Source organism: Nanorana parkeri, unplaced genomic scaffold (genome assembly GCF_000935625.1).
Source record: "Nanorana parkeri isolate BGI_ZX_2015 unplaced genomic scaffold, ASM93562v1 scaffold414, whole genome shotgun sequence".
NCBI lineage: Eukaryota > Metazoa > Chordata > Amphibia > Anura > Dicroglossidae > Nanorana > Nanorana parkeri.
The window spans coordinates 771367-789483 of NW_017306682.1; the positions used below are offsets into that span (position 1 = coordinate 771367).

Sequence of the window (18117 nt, forward strand, 5' to 3'; positions counted from 1 at the left end):
TATACTTTTATTATTATTTGAACCCCTGCACCATAATGTGCAGTTAACCCTGGTAGCCGCACTGAATTGAAAAAAAAAAGTTCAGAGAGATGGTGGTCTGTGTCGGAGAAGGGCATTGCAGGTCTCATGAGAACACTCAGTCAGTTGAGGCAATCTGGGAACTTCAGATTTGTCCAGTTTGGCTGCATAGTTCCTTCCGAGGTGATATTATCATATCTGTTAATAAGCTTTTCCCGCTGTGACAAGGTGGGCAGTATACTGTATATTTATTGTATTGCTATTCCTTTGCAGTCATGAAAGAACCAGAGAGCTACTTCTTTGATTATAAATTTTCACTTTTCTTTGTAGGGAGAATGTCATGGAGGACATTCACAATAAACTTCAAGACATCAGAAATCCCCTCCAGGCCATCAGTAATCTGCTTCGAGAGATGGACTACGAGACTTCTGTGGACATAGACCAGCCTATGGACATTGGTTAGTATTAATTTTGTAAAATAATTAGCATTATAATTAACAATCAATGAGAGCAGATCAGCCCACTTTGCCATAGTTGTGATAGTGGGAACCAAACGACTGTATGCTATTGGTTCAGCCACTAGTGGTTTATGCTTTGAATTGTGTGGTTCTGATTAAATGTGCACCGCAGTTCAAGCTGTTTGAGGCAGGGGGGTATCTGCCCTTTCAGAGACATTGCACTAATCCTAAAACACTAATGTTTCCCACTTCTCACATAGGATGCAGTTATTGTTTCTCAGTTTTACCCTCTGTCTCTTTATAAGATTTAAATTTGCATGGAATGTGCGTTACTTGCAATAAGCAGGAGTACTAATGGTAATCTTTGGCCCCTACTGCTGACACCACTGCTCATCAGTTGTCCTTCTGTTTAGTAAAATCCAATTAGCCACTTTCTGATCTATTGGACTTTCTGCCCTTGCTGCTGCCAAACGCCACTGACACTAAGGAGAGACTGAAATATCATGCTTTCATGCTGCTTTAGCTTTACATAATGTGCAGTTGATACATGCCCTACTAGGGAAAAAAAAAATTTCACTGCACTGAATTTTGGAAACCACGGGTTTGGTGTTCGGTGCTGAAATCTGAACATACTCCTTAGAGAAAAAAGCAAGGGGTCTGGGAAGGATCAGCACAAGGTTGCAGAAACAGTCGTGCATTTTTGGCATGAGGTTTGGAAATCACAGATGGTTATTGTGTTAGGGTCAGAGCCTCTACCTTTTAACATATTGGATATTTTGAGTTGTATCTAAACCCAAAACTCTATTCAAGAGTATTGAGTAGAGGGCTTGGAACACCTTCAGGTTTTTATTGTCCTGCTGGCCACTGTCACTGGGAAAATTAAATTCTGAATTCCCACCAGAAGAGGATTGAAAGGAAACCTTTAAAACAGAACCGGGCAGATCAAATCCTAAACTTTGCAGCGCAGGAGTATACCCACAGCAAAGGTTAAGTGCTCGTTTTGTCTAGGGAACTAAAACAAAGTTATACTCACCAAAACCATGAACTGGCTTACTTTTAGACGGCTCCCTTCAGTCTCGTTTCCATTCTAGTGGTCTAAGGTCCTGTTTAGGGCTGCAACCAACTAATCGATAATGAGAATCACTGTTAACTATTATCATTATTGGTTAGTTGGTTGAATCCCCTGGCTCTCTCCTCTACTCTGCGAGGAGGGCACAACAAGCAGTGGGTTGGTGCAATAGCCAATTTGAAATGGCCAATAGCAGGCTGGCTATTGCACCTGCCCACTACCTGCTTTATTTACATTCAGCTACCGCCTGCAGAATCTTGCCACTGGCAGCTGACATTCCCAGGCTGAAGCTATTCAAGCGCCATGTGCTTACAATAAAATTATTAAATTTTTTTTAAATTATCAAAGGTGGGCAAACAAGTAATTGTCAATTGCACCCCAAATGCACCTCCCACCCACAGTGTGATCGCCCGCACTGGAACCCAGTACTGCAATGCTGTGCAGTGCAATTGCAAAAAAATTGGCATGCAGTTTTTTTCTGAAATAAAGTTTGTAACACTGCATTTGTGGATTTTATTTTAAATTAGGGATGGTATTTAATTCATTTTTTTTTATCCAATTAATCGAAAAAATAATCGTACAACTAATCGATTATGAAAATAATTATTAGTTGCAGCCCTAGACCATGTCCAGTACAGTGCATTGGGTGTGAGGATGCCGAGTTGCATACTATCACTGGAGCAGAGGATGAGACAGGCTGGAGGGAGCATTGTAAGAGCAAGCTGGGGTCGTGATTCAGGTTAGGATAACTTTATTTTAGCTCTCTAGACAAAACAAGCACTTCACCCTTGCAGCACAAGGGTAGCCCCACTGCAAGGGTCAAGCTTTATTTGCCTGGACTTCTGCTTTTAAACAGTGGCCCTTGTTTTCGGTAACAACTGAGAGATTTCCCTTTTTTAGAGATTTTTCCTCTAACTATTTGTGTTTTCAGAACAGAAAGAAAAGGGAAATCTCCCCATTGGGAATCGGGTGGCAAAGGAAAGTGGCAGGGGTTTTAACCCTTCCATCTAAAATTGGGAAAAAAAAGTTTTTACTTTATTTACTTTGCTGGTTCAGGAAGGTATTGTCGTACACCTTTCTGAAATGTCCTTATATCTGCTTTTGTCTCTCTCAGTTCAACCTCTGAATGTGCGAATGAACCTCTCCAGTCTGTATGGCAGCACTATAGCCTCCAGCATAGTATGTCAGGCTGTCTGCAAAATATCCCTGACACGCTTCTTGATTTGCCGAGACTTGCTTATCCTTCAACACCTCCTGTTAAGGATGGGAGATGTGGTAAGTGCACTCAGCCACGTGTCCAACAAAAAAAAAAAAACATGGACCACAAAATCTGAAACTCATCAACTTTTATTTTGTCTTTGATAGGTGTTTGCTGGACCAGGTCACCTATTGCAGACCCAGCAAGAGCTGATACCCCGCACCTCCCATATGCTCCTGTCCTACTATGTAATTCGATGGGGAAGCCAGTGTGTGGCCTCTGTTGTTCCTGTGGATACCCTGTAAGTCTCCATTCCTAGTGTCTGTCATGCACAACATTGTGCTACATTAAGATCTGCTAAACCTAACTATGAGCATTTCCATGCTTAGCAGTGGTTACTTCAGCTTTAAATGCTAGTTAATCATTTTGATTTAATTCAATCTCTATACCTATTCTGTTTTTTATTTTGCTTACAGGGAATCCAACCTCCAACACTTATCCGTTTTGGAGCTCTCTGATTCACCAGCATTCACTCCAGGAAGCAGATATAGTAAGTGTACCAGTCACTAGGTCACAAAATTTACCTGCAGACCCATTGCCATGTGTACAATTTGGTATAAATGTGCACAAGGGGTGGACATTATAGTCATTTGTCAGAAAAATGTTTGTTGACCAATCACTGTTTCTAGACAAAGTCCAAGCCCACTCAGAAGTGAGAACTTAATTTTACAGCACTACTCTAAATTGACTTCTGTTCCTGAATTTTGAATATCATGGAGACTCCAGGGGCAGACTGTTCCTAACAGAATTCCCAGTTCCATCCATTTCTATGACCTACTGAGGATAACACTCAGCAGCATGTTTAGCTATCGGCATATATGATGCCAGTGAGTGGTTTTTGTCAGCCCTATACTAAAATATCTGTGTTAAGGTGGAAATGGCTTTTATATTTCTACATAACCATCTATGGAACTGATGAAATAATTCACATATAACTCTGGCCCCTTGCTCTGTGCTTCTTACTCTCCATGGGACAATAGAAGATGCACACATGTTTTGCACAGTCTTTATTGACTCTGAAAACTCACACGTGTCGTTCAAACATATTTTAATTTAGAGAAAACCAACTTATTGGTATAATGCCCATGTAGCTAGAGTTTCCCATGATGCATTATGACACTGTCCTCTGCATTTCAGCTTTCACAGTAGTAGAATTTTTGATACTATGCCAGAGGTGTGCATTAAACTCCTAAACATATAGGTCACCACCATGTAGTGTTGTAAATAACATTTACCAATATTCCATATGATCACATTATCATATGTCACCAGAAGGAGTGACTGCAGGTTAAGAAAATCGCTATGTTTTGGTAATGCCCCAAATCCATTTAAATCTACTTGTTTTGTTGATCATATTTCATTATTTTGCCTTCATTTTGTGTAGTTTCTGGGCCCCAGTCGATCACGGAGTTGTTTTTCCAGGACGTGGCTAGAAAACGTTTGTCTCAGATCTTTGCCCGCTCCAGTGCCACACAGACGCACACTCCTCTAAACTGGCCACAGCTGATCTCGGACATCATCACTTATCTTCTTCAGCATCTGTATCCTTACCTCTGCCAACTTATGTCTGTGTACTTAAAGTGTATGTAAACCCAGCCAAAGTAATCTCATAAACTTTGTCACAATTATCGTATTTCAAAAGTAATTTTCAATCTTTTTCAATCTACCGCTTTCACTAAACCTCCATTTTTACCAGATATTCGCTTTACAAAACTATGGAGCAGTCTCAATCAGTTTAGAGCTCAATTGGATTTTATGTGTAACAGAACTTTGTGTGTACTGGTTAGCTACAATCATATAATCGCCTAGTGACATTGGGTGTCATTGTGATGAACCGTAGCAGGCATGCTAACCAACACACCTAGGAATGTTGGATACAGTGGTGCTCATAGCTCTGCTAGAGATCAAAGTTTCAACACACCACCCTCCTAGAAAGTGATTATTCATAATTCCCTTCACAAGAGGCAACTGGTTTAACTTGTGTAAAGGGTCGCTTTAAATTTGAATGTGAAGACTGGTTTATGGTAGTTTAGAATATTTCATTCTAGTGGTTCTTAACTTGAATACTTCCAGATGGCCAGGCAATCCTGGTTTTCTCTTCCCTGAGTGTTTGATGAGGAGCTGTCAGTACACTCAGCTACAGGTGGGTACACTAATCATTAGAATGGATTCATTAGGACTGTTTGCGATGTCCATCGAAGTTGCTGTGTCCCCAAACTATAAGGAAACGGACATTTCTATTTCTCACTATAACATGTTTCTTTTTGTGTTCTTTGGGGAATATTAATTGTAACTATTTTTATATTAATATTTTTAATTCTCATAATAATGTGCACTGTAATGTTGGTCTGTTTTGTTTTCTTGTTTGGGTGTTTGAGTTTCTCCCACTGCAGCTTTGCATGAAGGACGCTGTTACTGACGCTGACCTTCCTGTAAATTAAGCTCTGATGTAACCATTTTATTTGAAAAATAAATCCAGCCCAAAGACATTCTGCATTATATGGGGTGCCATGGAAGAAAGCCCAGTACGATGGCTCTGCATATATGTGTGATGCTGGCGGGAACAGGTTATTGTCCACCATCCTATAGGCAAAACCTATGCTCCAGTCACTTGTTGCTCCCACCAATAAACTTGACTTCCATTAATGGAAGAAAATAATTTAATTGCAAGAACACTGACCAATAGATGCCTTCATGCTTATCTGTTCAAACTTTATTCATCGAAAATACCACTCATGTCACACCAAGCTCCTCCTTCTGACATGTTTTATATTAAACAGTCTAAACATTGAGCACTATTTTAATCTTATAACTCAGAAGGAGGAGTTTGGTGAAGTGTGAGTTACCATTTGCATGAATAATGTTATTTATCAGTGAATGAGTGAGGTGCGCACCTTCTGCACTCATGAGTTGTATTCAGAAAGGCGGCGAGCTTTTGAACAATGTACAATGGTGAATATAATGGGTACTGAACACTTGACAGTTGTTTGACTTCTACATGGTATCACATTGTACCTGGAAACAAAGTGCATTATTTTATAATGTGCAATTATATATTTTTTCTTCTTTTTAGGAGTATGTACGTCTACTACAGCCTTGGTGTCAAGTGAATGTCGGTTCTTGTCACTTCATGATGGGACAGTGCTATCTGGTCATAGGTGAAGGACATAAGGTGAGCATTTGTTAGAGCATACCAATGTTGCATTCCTAAAAAAAAAAAAAACCCTCCCCAAAAAAAACAGTTGTTTTGGAACCCCCGGGTCCACACTCTAGTTCTGAAACAGTGAGACCATTTATTATAAATATTAGATCACTAGCATTTAGCTTCAATATATTTGTTTTACATATGTGTGTTGGTTATCGTCACACTAAGCTAGTTTCCCTGTGGGAATGGCTGCATTGCTTCCACACTGTTGCAGAGGTAAAAACTGCTCTTTTGCAGCAGATGGCTTCTGAATAGCTGAATGCACTTTTTCTACTTGAAATAGAAATCGGTCACTTTGGAGACCTAGAAACTAAGAATTTTATGGGTAGTACTGTTTGTAGGCCTACATGGCAGCTATATGATACAAAGCTTGTCTGCAAATTTTAATAACTGGCGTAAACAAAAAAAATTCTAGCAGAATTTCAAATTGGTAGTCGGGCAGGAGAAATCTATGCTCGCATTGCATGCTGCCTTTGTAATAACCATTAGACTCCTAAGATGCTGTTAACACAGCAATGACTTATTTTCTTCTCTGCTATAGGCTCTAGAATGCTTCTGCCAAGCAGCTTCTGAAGTGGAGCGAGAAGATTTCCTGGAAAGATTTATCCACGTGGAAGAAGGGGACACACCTTCCTCAGCCCGTCTGCAGTACTATAACAGAGTAAGTGTTATAACTTATATCTTGTAACATGTATTAGTATCACGCATCCATGAATATGGTTATTCAGAGGTACTGTTTCATTGCTTGTATGTGCATTTTATTTGTTAAAGCATAAGTGCAATTATCCTTTTTGCCCCTTTCACTTGACCTATCCTAACTCCCCCTCACTCTCCACAGATGCATACTTGCCTTGATCCAATGGCTATGCTAATTGTTCACATTCAGCGTCGCAAGTTTTCACTGTTCTGGCTGCGCCTGCACGTTACAGCCCTGTAGTCTCCCGTATTGGTACACAGCTCCATAGAGGTCTTTGGGGCACTAATGTACAGGCACGGCAAGGACAGTGAAGGCTTGCAACAGGGAGACATACAATGAAACTGTGGCTGTTAGACTGAGGTAATTTATGCATGGAGGGGAGGTGGGGGGTTAGAGTAGGTCAGGAGAAAGGGGCAAAAAAATTAAAATGCATTTTGTTTTAAAGTGCAGTTATCCTTTATCACTGCTGCAGCCATGATCTTGGTACCAGTTTCTCAGCAGGTGATTCTCTTTTTTTCTACTAGTGATCTGAGCAGCTTTACAGCCTGCAGATGTTTCCATAACAAGAACCTGTTGCCTCCAAATGCTATCACATGGGGACTGGTTGGCCCCTGTGTAAATAGCAATATAGTTAGGTGAAGAAAAAAGTGATTTAAAAAAAAGAATTTAATCCAACCCCACCACCCCTATCCTCTGCATACAATCAAAAATGGCACATAGGGCATGAACTTGTACGTAAATGACGATTGCACCACACATATTCGTTATTGCCGTGAACTTCGGAGTGAGAGCAATAACTTTAGGTCCAAATTTGCTGGTAATTCTAAAACTAATGAGCAGTAAAGACTTTTAAAGTGTCGCCTTTTTGAGTGGGCAATTTTGAATACCATAATTTTTCGCTATTGCACGGGCGCCCACAATTTTAATGCTTGACATGTTTGGTACCCGTTTGATGTAACCCCATCTTTTATAGTTTACAAAAAAAGGGTATGACATTGTGTTTGTGCACTAAAATTAATTTATGTGCTTTTTTGCTAAAAGTGTGGACTTGTGCAAATATCGTGGGACATAAAAAATGCAGCTACCATTTCCCTCCTAAAGGGGCTTTCCTTGCAGTGCCTTATTGGATTACCGAATTTTGAGATCCACTACTGGGATCTCCTTGTTTGCTTCAATAGACCCATATATTTGACTGTATATGAACTGTATTTTTGTACTGTTGTTTTGCCTTTCGAGTCAATCTTTCTTTGGCACAAAGCTCAGTGTTTTTGTATTGTGAATGCAGGTCTTGCGCCTCCTGGAAGACATGGGATTACCAGAGCTGGTCATCAAGTTGGCCACCCTGGCTATTACAGAGGCTGCAGACGACTTGACAAGTCAGGTATAGCACCAATCAAGTTTCTTATCCTCACATTTAGTTGACTTGTTTCTTGGAAATTGAACAAATCATTTTTTTTTATAATTAGGCGGCTTTAAGGACTCGTATTTTCAAACATTACTTGGATTTGGGACACAACCACCAAGCCTATGAGTCCCTGACACAGATCCCTGATCACAGCAGGTAACGGAAGACTCTCTTGCTTACGCATGACACCAATAGTCCTGATGTGCTCACTGTGTCATTGATCTGTGCTTTTTTTCTTGTTGCAACTTGTAGTCTTGCCGTAACTAGTGTCCTGTATTGAATTAAAGATGACCGGTTATTTGAGGCAATCCTGTTGCTAGTATAAAAAGAGTCTGGCCTGCAACATCTTATGAAAGTAGAAGCTAAATTCTTACTCTCCAAAGGGCAGTGAGCCAAATCTTTGCTTTCTTCCATGGTTATTGGTGACACTGCTATCTGACACTTCAGGGTGTGTCAAATTGTGTGTTCCCTGCTGGGTGCTGTAGTTTCTTCCACTGACTGCTATATCACTGCACCTGCCGGAGAGGTAAGTATCCAGCTGCTTTTCTCTCCCGTTCATTGAAGGACACAGGGAACAGATCGGAGATCATGTACTGTAGGGTAATATCGCCACCTGCAGGAGAAGGACGCTAGGCACAAAAAAACTAAAGACCAATTACAGCCTAGGGGCGGCCCCTGCCGGTGGCCAAACCCCCCACCTACTGAGAAGTCACTGCCGGCTAGATACTTTGTATACAAGCCACATTGTTACTTTAAGACCAGTTGTGCAGAGCGTGCACACACAATACCTAAGGGGTAATGTTGGCAATCCAATGCAGGGAAAACAGACCATTAATGCCTATAGGTGTAAAAAGCGTGTTGGAATCAGACAAAGATATAACCAATTCATGTGTCTCACTTGACTTTATGTATGTATTGCACAATGTTGTGTTTTGTATACTTTTGTTGTATAGTAAATAAGAGAATTGTCATTTCAGTAGTGCTTAATTATTAAGATGACTGATATTCAACTTGTGTGCTTTTGCTCAAAAGGCAACAGGACTGTTTGCGACAACTGGTTGTAGTTCTGTGTGAACGCTCTCAGCTTCAAGATCTCGTGGAGTTTCCGTATGTGAATCTGCATAATGAGGTACCCAATATCCTCACTGCAGCAGCCTAGTGTTGTTCTAACCCAGCTTCCTAGAATGATTCTGACCACATCCCTTTGTCGCCACAGGTTGTCAATATTATTGAATCTCGCGCGCGTGCTGTCGATCTGATGACCCATAATTACTACGAGCTCTTGTATGCTTTCCATATTTACCGACACAACTATCGGAAAGGTATTCCCAGTTTTCCTTTCTCTCCTCGTCTTCTTGTTTCAATGGATACATTATATGGTTGTTTGATACCTGATCATCACACTTAATGTTTGCCCACAAGTAGGGGACATCCCTAGTCCAGCATGACTGTGCCCCTGTGCACACAGCCATGTGGGGGAACATGAATGGCCTGCACATAGCACATGGCCCTGACTTCAACCTTACTGAACACCTTTGAAATGAATTGGGCTGCAGATTCCAAGTCAGGTCTTCTCCTCCAACAGCATTACCTGTACAAAGCTTTCCCAGAAAAGTGGAGGCTATTATACATAGAAGGGGTGGGGGGTGGGGGTTGTTGTGTGGGCAACTCCATATTCTTCCCCTTTTTGATTTTGGACTGGGTTGTCTAACAAGTTCATATAGGTGTGATGGTCACATTTCCACAAAGTTTAGTTTATACTGTAAGTTCTACCAACCCACAAATACCTCTAAAATTTGAACTGCCACTTATTTTCTGTGTTCATTAACCATACAACTGCATTATTTTCAGCTGGAACAGTAATGTTTGAATACGGGATGCGGCTTGGCAGGGAGGTCCGAACGTTAAGAGGTCTTCAGAAGCAAGTGAACTCTTACTTGGCGTGCCTAGGTTGTTTACGGCTGATTCGCCCCGAGTATGCCTGGATAGTACAGCCAGCCTCCGGAGCTGTGGTACATAGAATTTTTTTTGTGTGTGTTTTATGTTTTTTTTTTTCCATATTTTTACAGTACTGTGAACATTCCACGTTTGGCAGTGTTCTCTTAGCAGTTTTTGATTTGTGCATCGTGTGAAGTTGTGACTTTTTTTCTTTGTCTGTAAAATTTATATGCAGTATGAGCGTCCAGGATCCTCTCCGAAAAGGACGCACGACGGAGAGTGTCCTCCAGCTCCAAGTAAGTTGTTTTATATAAGAACTTTATGTAGTTCTTTTGTCTCTCTCATTCTCTCTCTCTACCTCACCTCCCTCCCCTCTCTCTCTCTCTCCTACCTAATCTAGAAAGTTACATCTCTTTTTACTTTTCTTAAAAAAAAAAACAACTCTGCATTTCTATGAATCCGGTGTCCCTTTATTACTAAGGGTTTGATTTTGGAATTAAGCCACAATAACTGCCATCCTCCTCTCCAGTAAGAGTCTCAATTGCTGTGGGTGCCCTTTTGTTCCAGTCATGTAAATTAACCCTTCGTAACAGAGTGATGCCAAGTTCAGAGGGGTGCGCAGAGCAATGTTTTGGGGCATATTGCAGTAGTATGTGTCTTGTGCTGTTCTCTAACATAACTTCTTTTTTTTTTTTTTTTTTAAAGGTGACAGGTTCTATTTAAGATACTCGATCTTCAATCCTTTAACCGCTCGTGGCATTGGTCTTGCCACACTTTTAACAACATTGTATTGTTTATTTAACAGGAAGTAGTCAGATTGAGATTCTGGAGCTAAAAGACTTGAAGAAGGAGTATATCCTTGCTCAGACACGGTTGACATTGGCTCAGCATGATAGCAGTTCAGCAGCAATAGCTGGTAAGAGAATATGAGCAGCGTGTTGGGTGACTGTCTAGGAATTCTGGGATTTGTAGTTCCGAAACGGACGGTGAGCTGTAAGATAAAGTGCATTGGATAAGGCCACAGCTGGTCAGTGTCTTAGTATTTTTAAGAAATGTTCCAGGCAAATTATATATTCTCGTGTGCATTTGTAAATCATAAAATCCTATTTGAATCCATCCATTGTACCAGAAACTTTAAGGTGCAACGTGTCTGCCGAAAGATAAAATCCTGCTGTAAAATCTGCTCCTAGATGAGGGGAGGTACAAAGGGATGGGGGGTGCAACAGTAGATGTCTCGGGGTGGGTATCCACATTTTGATGATTTTTACTTTGTAGCTCAAAAAGCAGACAGAAGTAGCATCACAGAGACTGTAAAATGTACTGTAAAAAGTGTTGTGCCAACAATATTGCATAGCAGGAAGAAATCACAAGAGAATATTACTTTACACATCAGTGGTAAATGTAATTGTTTTTGTACATTTTCCACAACTTATAGGAAGTGCATCAGCTGACGAGATGGTTTCCTTGTTGGTTCAGGCTGGCCTCTTTGATACTGCCATTTCACTGTGTCAAACCTTCAACCTATCCCTGGTTGCTGTGTTTGAGGGCTTGGCATACAAGTAAGTCATTTCAATTGTGCTTTAAAAAGACTTACCAAAGTTAGGCTGTTTCTTTTTTGTTAATGTATAATGCATGTAACATTTTCTTTCACCAGATGCATTAAATTACAAAATGGCGGAGAGGCTGCACAGGCTGAGGCTTGGCAATGGCTGTCTGCCAATCAATTGTCTTCTGTAGTCACCACCAAGGAAACGAGGTAGAATTGAATGTGACGCCAAACTCATTTATTGAAGTAGTCAACCTTTTAGGTCAATGTGGGTTATGCAAAATCTATTCCTTAGGAAATGGAGGCATCATGCTGTGGTTTACTTATTCTTTAATGCTATAAATTTACTGGCAGCATTCTTTCATCCTGTTGAATAAACTAACATTTAAAATGATTCAGCCAGCTTCCCTATGTGTTGTATCACATGATAAGCGGTGCTTGCAAAGGTACCCAGTCATGTCTCAATAAAATAAAGGCACTGCCTATCTCTTCCCCTCCCCCCTTTGGGCTGTACTTGGCTTACCCAGTACTGCTGTTGACAACATTAAGGATGGGTGAACTTTCACTCAACAATCAACCCTATGGTAATTGAACCTGTGAGAACCTAGCTCTGATTGGTTTTGGGTTCAAACCTCCAGTAAGGGCCTGTGTCGATAGGCTTTTGTTTGCTTCCCATACAGGTCTATAGAAATACAAAACCCACTTGAAGGAGATCAGCTGCAGGTTAAATGGACCTGTCAATGAATTCTGAATTAAGCGTCTCAAAGTGACTCCTTCCACACATGCCCAAATACTGGCGGCACAGTCTGCTTAAAGTCCAAACCAGGTTTCGGCATAAATGGAACAAAAAAAGACACCAGCGAAATCTGCCCTTTAAAAATACCTTAACAATGGGGATGCAGATGGGCTCCAATCATGTGATTGCTGTGACAGCTGAAACCAGTGCCCAGTCTCTGCACGGAACAATGGATGTTTAAATGTATTGGGGTGTTCAAGCTCACCTTCTTGCTGCTGCATATATGTGTCAGCTGGTCAGCAAGTGGTTAAGTAGTTAATGCTGATATATGGCCCTGGTCCTGCTACATTTGTTATTTAGACAACTACATTTTGTTGGTTTATTTTTCTTTAGTGCTACAGATGAAGCCTGGAGGTTATTGACTTCCTATCTGGAAAAACATGAATCACAGAACAGTTTGTATCATCGTTGTGTCATTAACAAGCTGCTGTCTCATGGAGTTCCTCTGCCCAGCTGGCTGACGAACAGCTATAAGGTTTGTTATTCTTTAACATATGTGTGACAATGACACTCAACCTGCACAGAGATTTGTATAGACACTTGTTTGTTGTAATTTTATCATACCCAAAACTATGAAATATGGCTGGGTTTTGGCTGTGGCAGTTAGACTCTGCCGGAAATGAGGAGTGCTCTCCCTGCTTCTGCTTAAGTATTTACAAAGGCCTATATAAAAGCTCTGGATTTCCAGCTCCCTCTAAGTGCCCTTGTGATAGCCATTAGGATGTTTCTCCGATCACCAGAGCTAAGTGAAATGGATGATCCTGCTAGAGTTTTGTTTATTCAACTTCATCTGTTTAAGCTGGTTGATATAATGGGAGGTGTTGAGATGTCTCACACACACAAGATTATATTAAATCTACTCATTTTGTTGCTGACTTGCACTTACATTTTTGTCTTATTTACCCATTTTTCCTTATTCAGTTCATTAGAACTCACAATATGGCTGTGCGGAAATGTGACTGCAAAATGTGCAGTCACATTTCCGCACAGGATATTTTCAGGATATTACAATAGATATAAATAGCTGTAATAAATAAAAATACCTGTAATAAATAAAAATAGATGTGTGTGTGATAAAAAAACAAAGCAGGAGAGGTGCTGCAATTCGCATTTAGGGTCGAACATTATAAATATATCTAAAACCAAACTTTTTGGGGGATAGCGAGTTATTGGTTTCTTATTGCCGTCTGTTCTGCGCTGAGGGATTCACAATTTCTTCTTTTTTTTTTAACTTGTTGACTATTGTCACTGAGACAGAAAGGGAGGGGCAATACAAATGTTTACAGATTTTACCAGAACAGGAAGTATTTTACTCTAACTTCCTGTTCTGTTTCTGGGAGAGGAAAATAAGAACTTTCTAACAGGACCCAGGCAGGCAACCATTGCTACTACTAAAAATATGACTTCATTATACTCTGAACCTAATGTGTCTTGTAGCTCTCCAGCTATTGTGAAACTCCAGATCTCAAGGTTTGCTCTTTAGTCTATTTCACAGATCAGCACCGCCAAGTTTCTTGATATTCATTAAAACTTAATAAACAGTAACGATATACATTTGGTCCATGAAAGTTCACGTTTCTTTGCAGGTGGTGGACTCAGCAGAGCTGCTCCGAATGTATTTGAAGTATGATCTTCTAGATGAGGCTGCAGACTTGGTATTGCAATATGTAGATGCCATTTTGGGGAAAGGTCATCAGTATTTTGGGATAGAGGTAAGTGCAGTGCAGCCCAGTTTACTAATATTGTTAAAGCCCAGTTGAGGTTGCAGAAATAGATATTCAGGGCAGAGTTTGCCACTCTCATGTTGGCTCTACCTCCTTGCACTACATTGGGATGAATACATATTGCAGTGGGTGTGGCTATCAGCATGGTCACTGCTGATTCACAAGCCTGTGGCTAGTCATTCAGCCCCTTGTCACACCTAGTCCTGCCCACTGCTTTATGGATTGACAGCACTGCTTCTGTCACTAAAACCCTCCCATTGTAAGCTGCAGTGCTATGTACTATTTACCTGTCATACAGGTGCCTTTAGTTATATTTTAAAGAAATTGTGACAGGTGTCTAAAGTAGTGTATGCACAGTTAGAATTTCGTACGAAATTAGTCGTTTTGGGAATATTCGTTCGGATATCTATCAATTAGTATGGTGCAATCAACAGACAAAAATGAAAATGTTCCCGAAAAGTTTTGAGGGAGCGTGTTGAAAAAAATGTCTTGATCAAACTAATTTCTAACAGTGAATGTGGTTTTCATTCAGAAACTCAATTTGTTCCAAAATATGTTAAATAAAAACGAAATTTTGAACGACAGGCGTGAAGTTTTTGATGCCGGTATCAAACCAATGGGATTTTTCATATGAACATTTGTGCAAACATCTGCCTGTGTATACCCTACTTTAGTTTGACTGTGCAGTCTAATAGACCAGAGTAAGACCCCCTGCTGTCAGTAATGTAACCGATCTGGACGGGCACACTCTTCCCCTTCTCAGCATGTGTCCTTACACAGAACAGTATTGCAGAGGGGGTGGCTGTTCTGCAGCTCTGCCAGCACAGTGCAGTGGGAGGATTAGAAGCAGCATTTCACTGGTAAAAAAAGGTATTTTAAGGCATTTGCAAGTTAAGTCAGGACTATCGAGAGATAAAGCAGTGTGACATTACAACTGAGGTTTGAGTTGAACCCAATGATAAATGAGATGTACTTGCTCCACAGCTGCCACTGTCTGCTATTTCTCCATTGGTGTGGTTGCCATACTCTTCTGTTGACCATCTACTACAAGCATTGGAAGAGAACAGCAACCATCAGCACAACAGAGATGTAAGTGCTTCTGACAATAATTTTTCCTTTCTTACAAAGTTCACTAAATTTTAAAGAACTCTGCTGAACACTATCTGCATTTAAAAATGTGGGATGGATTTACAGATGTACATAAAACTGGCTATATCTATAAGGTATTTCTACATGGGTGATTGCACAACATTGCACGGTGATTGCGTAACATGGGGACATATTGGAACAATAGCACATGAACGAGGATTCTTAGTGGCTCAGTGATCCAACTGCTTAAGGGAACTTGGTGCTCCAAATAAGCTAGGTCACAGACCAGTGATGAGAAGTGTTTTTTTTTTATATATATATATATATCTTGTAACAAGGACACTCCACTGAAATATATTTCAATTAAATAAATCTATTACAAGCCGTTTACTCATACAACACAGGCTTTAGGTCCGTAACGCTGAACTGAGAACTGCGTACACGGCCGTATCGGGCCGCTCCCGGGGAGGACAGGTGTTGTGTGTGATTGTATGCAGCAGCCTGTTCTTCCCTATGGGAGGATGCGGCCGTACGCTGTCCTACGTTCACCCGAGCTGCACATCCGTATAAGACTTGCATTTATAAAGAAAACACGCGCATATACGAATGTTTGAATACAGAGGTGTATTAATTTGCTTCTTTTATATCTGCCTAGAGTTTAACTTTTACTTTAAAACATAAACAAAGCTGATAAATGGTTAAAGGAGATTTTACCTTAAAGAGAACCAGTCAGAAATAGGTATTTATAAGAACCTGAAGCTCTGCTAGGCTATTATATTAGTACAGTCTTACCCCTCATGGTTAGGTGCGTGCTTTTATTCAATTTGGATTTTTTAAGAGCAGTAATGTCCGCTTCGTATGTCATTGTTAGGTCGCTGAGGAACTGACCTGCCTCTTGCCTGATCTCAGGGCTGATCACTGGCAATCTGTCTAGGCAAAATGTCCATTAATAAAGGCAGGAGACATAATTACCTTACAGCACCATACTCTGACTGGGGGGGGGGGAAATCACACGTACTATAAGCAGCACTATTATGTCAATTCAAGGACGGAGCTTCAGAATAGGTGGCTTTTGGTGCCAGACTTCCTCAAACCTTGTTTTATCAGTGGAGGGCCAGGATATTGCTAGGAGTGAAAAGAGCCCTGGAAGAAATAACAGCTCCCATGGAAAATATTTTTTCTTGTGTGCTTAATGATTTCCTGGAATTAAGCTGAAATGTTCAGTATGAGACATAATGAACACTTTAGGTTGATGGTTTGCAGTTTGTGCCTTTGTCATTGGAAGAACCACTCACACCCCCTGTCTTCAATTTCTCAACAGTTACTTGACAAGCTAAAGGCTAAACTGGACGACTATTTCTGCCAGCTGGAGACCTCCACCACAAACCTGCAGACCATTCGGAGAAGCTAGCCATCATCACTGCCTTACATCTTTTTGGAAAAAAAATTTCCACCCCATGTTTTGTAATTATGCTGGAAACTTCCAAATATTGTCACAATCTACTATTTTTTTTTTTGTAAAATAATAAATATTTTCTATTAAGCTTTTATTTGTAGGTTAGTTATATTTTTGTGGTTGTACCTTAGTGTTTGTATATAAAATATGTAATAAAATATTTAAAGGACACTTGTACTGAAAGAAATATATAGGCTGCCATCGCTGAACTCTTGTGTGAAAGTGCTTGTTGCCTGGCTGTCATTCTCTACTAAGGGCTGAAGTATATTCTGAGTCACCCGAGCTGGAGCAAATATGCAGATCGGAAGTTTTAACTTAATTTCCTACATACTTGTTCTATATCAACGGCTCAGTTTTAAAGCCACTGGATTAGCATTTGTAGAATAGAAAGGAGAAGAATGCTCAGCCGTGGAAATCAGTCCAGAAACCATTTTTATTTGTCACAGTAAAAGATGATAGCCAACATGTTTAGGAGGGTGTGAAACTGTCCTCCTTTGTCATAGCTAAAATATAAGAGTACAGTGTGTTGTTTCTCCACCTTCCACATCAGACAGAAAACTGTACTCGAAATACATTCACTGTCAACTTTTTTTTTTTTGACAAATAAAAATTGTATCCGGACTGAATTCCAGGGCTTAGTGCGCTTATGTAGAAGAGCACCATCTTAGGATCCCTGTCTCTATACAATTACAACTGAAATCTTCAGCCTCGACCTCCACCACTCTAATCGGATTAGCATGACAGCAGATAACTAGCATGTTAAAGTGGTCCTTGACGCAAACGTATCCTTCAAAGAGACAAGTCCGTTTTAAATTGTATACCGCTGACATAAGGCTTTCTGCAGCTATTCTTTTGAGTAGGGCCAGCTTGTCACCCTTTCCGCAGCTGCAAGGAGGCCGCCATATACTGTAAGTGGAGGCACAGCCTAATGTGTAGCAGCTCTGTTCCTAGATCCTGCTCCTTTTGACACCATCAGTGTGAATACTGATTAGATACAGGGTGTATGGGTCCACTCTAAAATCTCACCTGTTACGCTGTTAGCTCCTACATTACTGTAGGGTGGAAGTCACTTCTGGGGACCAGGCATCAATTGCACACAAGTGTGCCAGGTCCAGAAGATCTAAAAGCAAGCTTAATTCTTAAACTCTGAGGGGTATGGCAGTGTGGGCAGCGAGACAAGTAATATCGTGCAAGAACTGCTTGTAAAATTGAACCTAGGAGGGATAGATTGTATACCCTTTTCTCCCCTTCTTCCACCCATAGTGCCTAGGTGAGGGTGACTTCATCCTTCTGATGGTGAGATCTTAGGATATAGAGCACTCCAAACCTAGCCAGGAAAACACTCCCAGCATTGTACTGCAGCGTCATCTTGTGAGATTTGGAGTACTAACCACTCCCTGGGATCTCATTGGCAGAAGGATAACATCTAGGGCTGCAACAACTAATCGACATAATCGA

General features: G+C 40.6%; 1 protein-coding gene across 1 annotated transcript in view; it reads left to right on the top strand.

The window, feature by feature from the left end:
- The window catches only part of NUP160 (nucleoporin 160), a 37571-nt gene extending 20812 nt beyond the window's left edge, over positions 1-16759 (top strand). Inside the window, exons 16-36 of the mRNA XM_018559743.1 lie at positions 349-476; positions 2660-2820; positions 2911-3044; positions 3220-3293; positions 4188-4344; positions 4877-4946; positions 5877-5975; positions 6550-6669; positions 7991-8086; positions 8172-8266; positions 9143-9239; positions 9327-9432; positions 9962-10122; positions 10284-10348; positions 10858-10964; positions 11484-11607; positions 11703-11804; positions 12724-12865; positions 13977-14102; positions 15099-15203; positions 16525-16759. Of these exons, the coding sequence (XP_018415245.1) occupies positions 349-476; positions 2660-2820; positions 2911-3044; positions 3220-3293; positions 4188-4344; positions 4877-4946; positions 5877-5975; positions 6550-6669; positions 7991-8086; positions 8172-8266; positions 9143-9239; positions 9327-9432; positions 9962-10122; positions 10284-10348; positions 10858-10964; positions 11484-11607; positions 11703-11804; positions 12724-12865; positions 13977-14102; positions 15099-15203; positions 16525-16614 (2359 nt within the window). The 3' untranslated portion in view covers positions 16615-16759. The remainder of the gene's footprint in view (positions 1-348; positions 477-2659; positions 2821-2910; positions 3045-3219; positions 3294-4187; positions 4345-4876; positions 4947-5876; positions 5976-6549; positions 6670-7990; positions 8087-8171; positions 8267-9142; positions 9240-9326; positions 9433-9961; positions 10123-10283; positions 10349-10857; positions 10965-11483; positions 11608-11702; positions 11805-12723; positions 12866-13976; positions 14103-15098; positions 15204-16524) is intronic.
- Positions 16760-18117: the final 1358 nt, after the last annotated feature.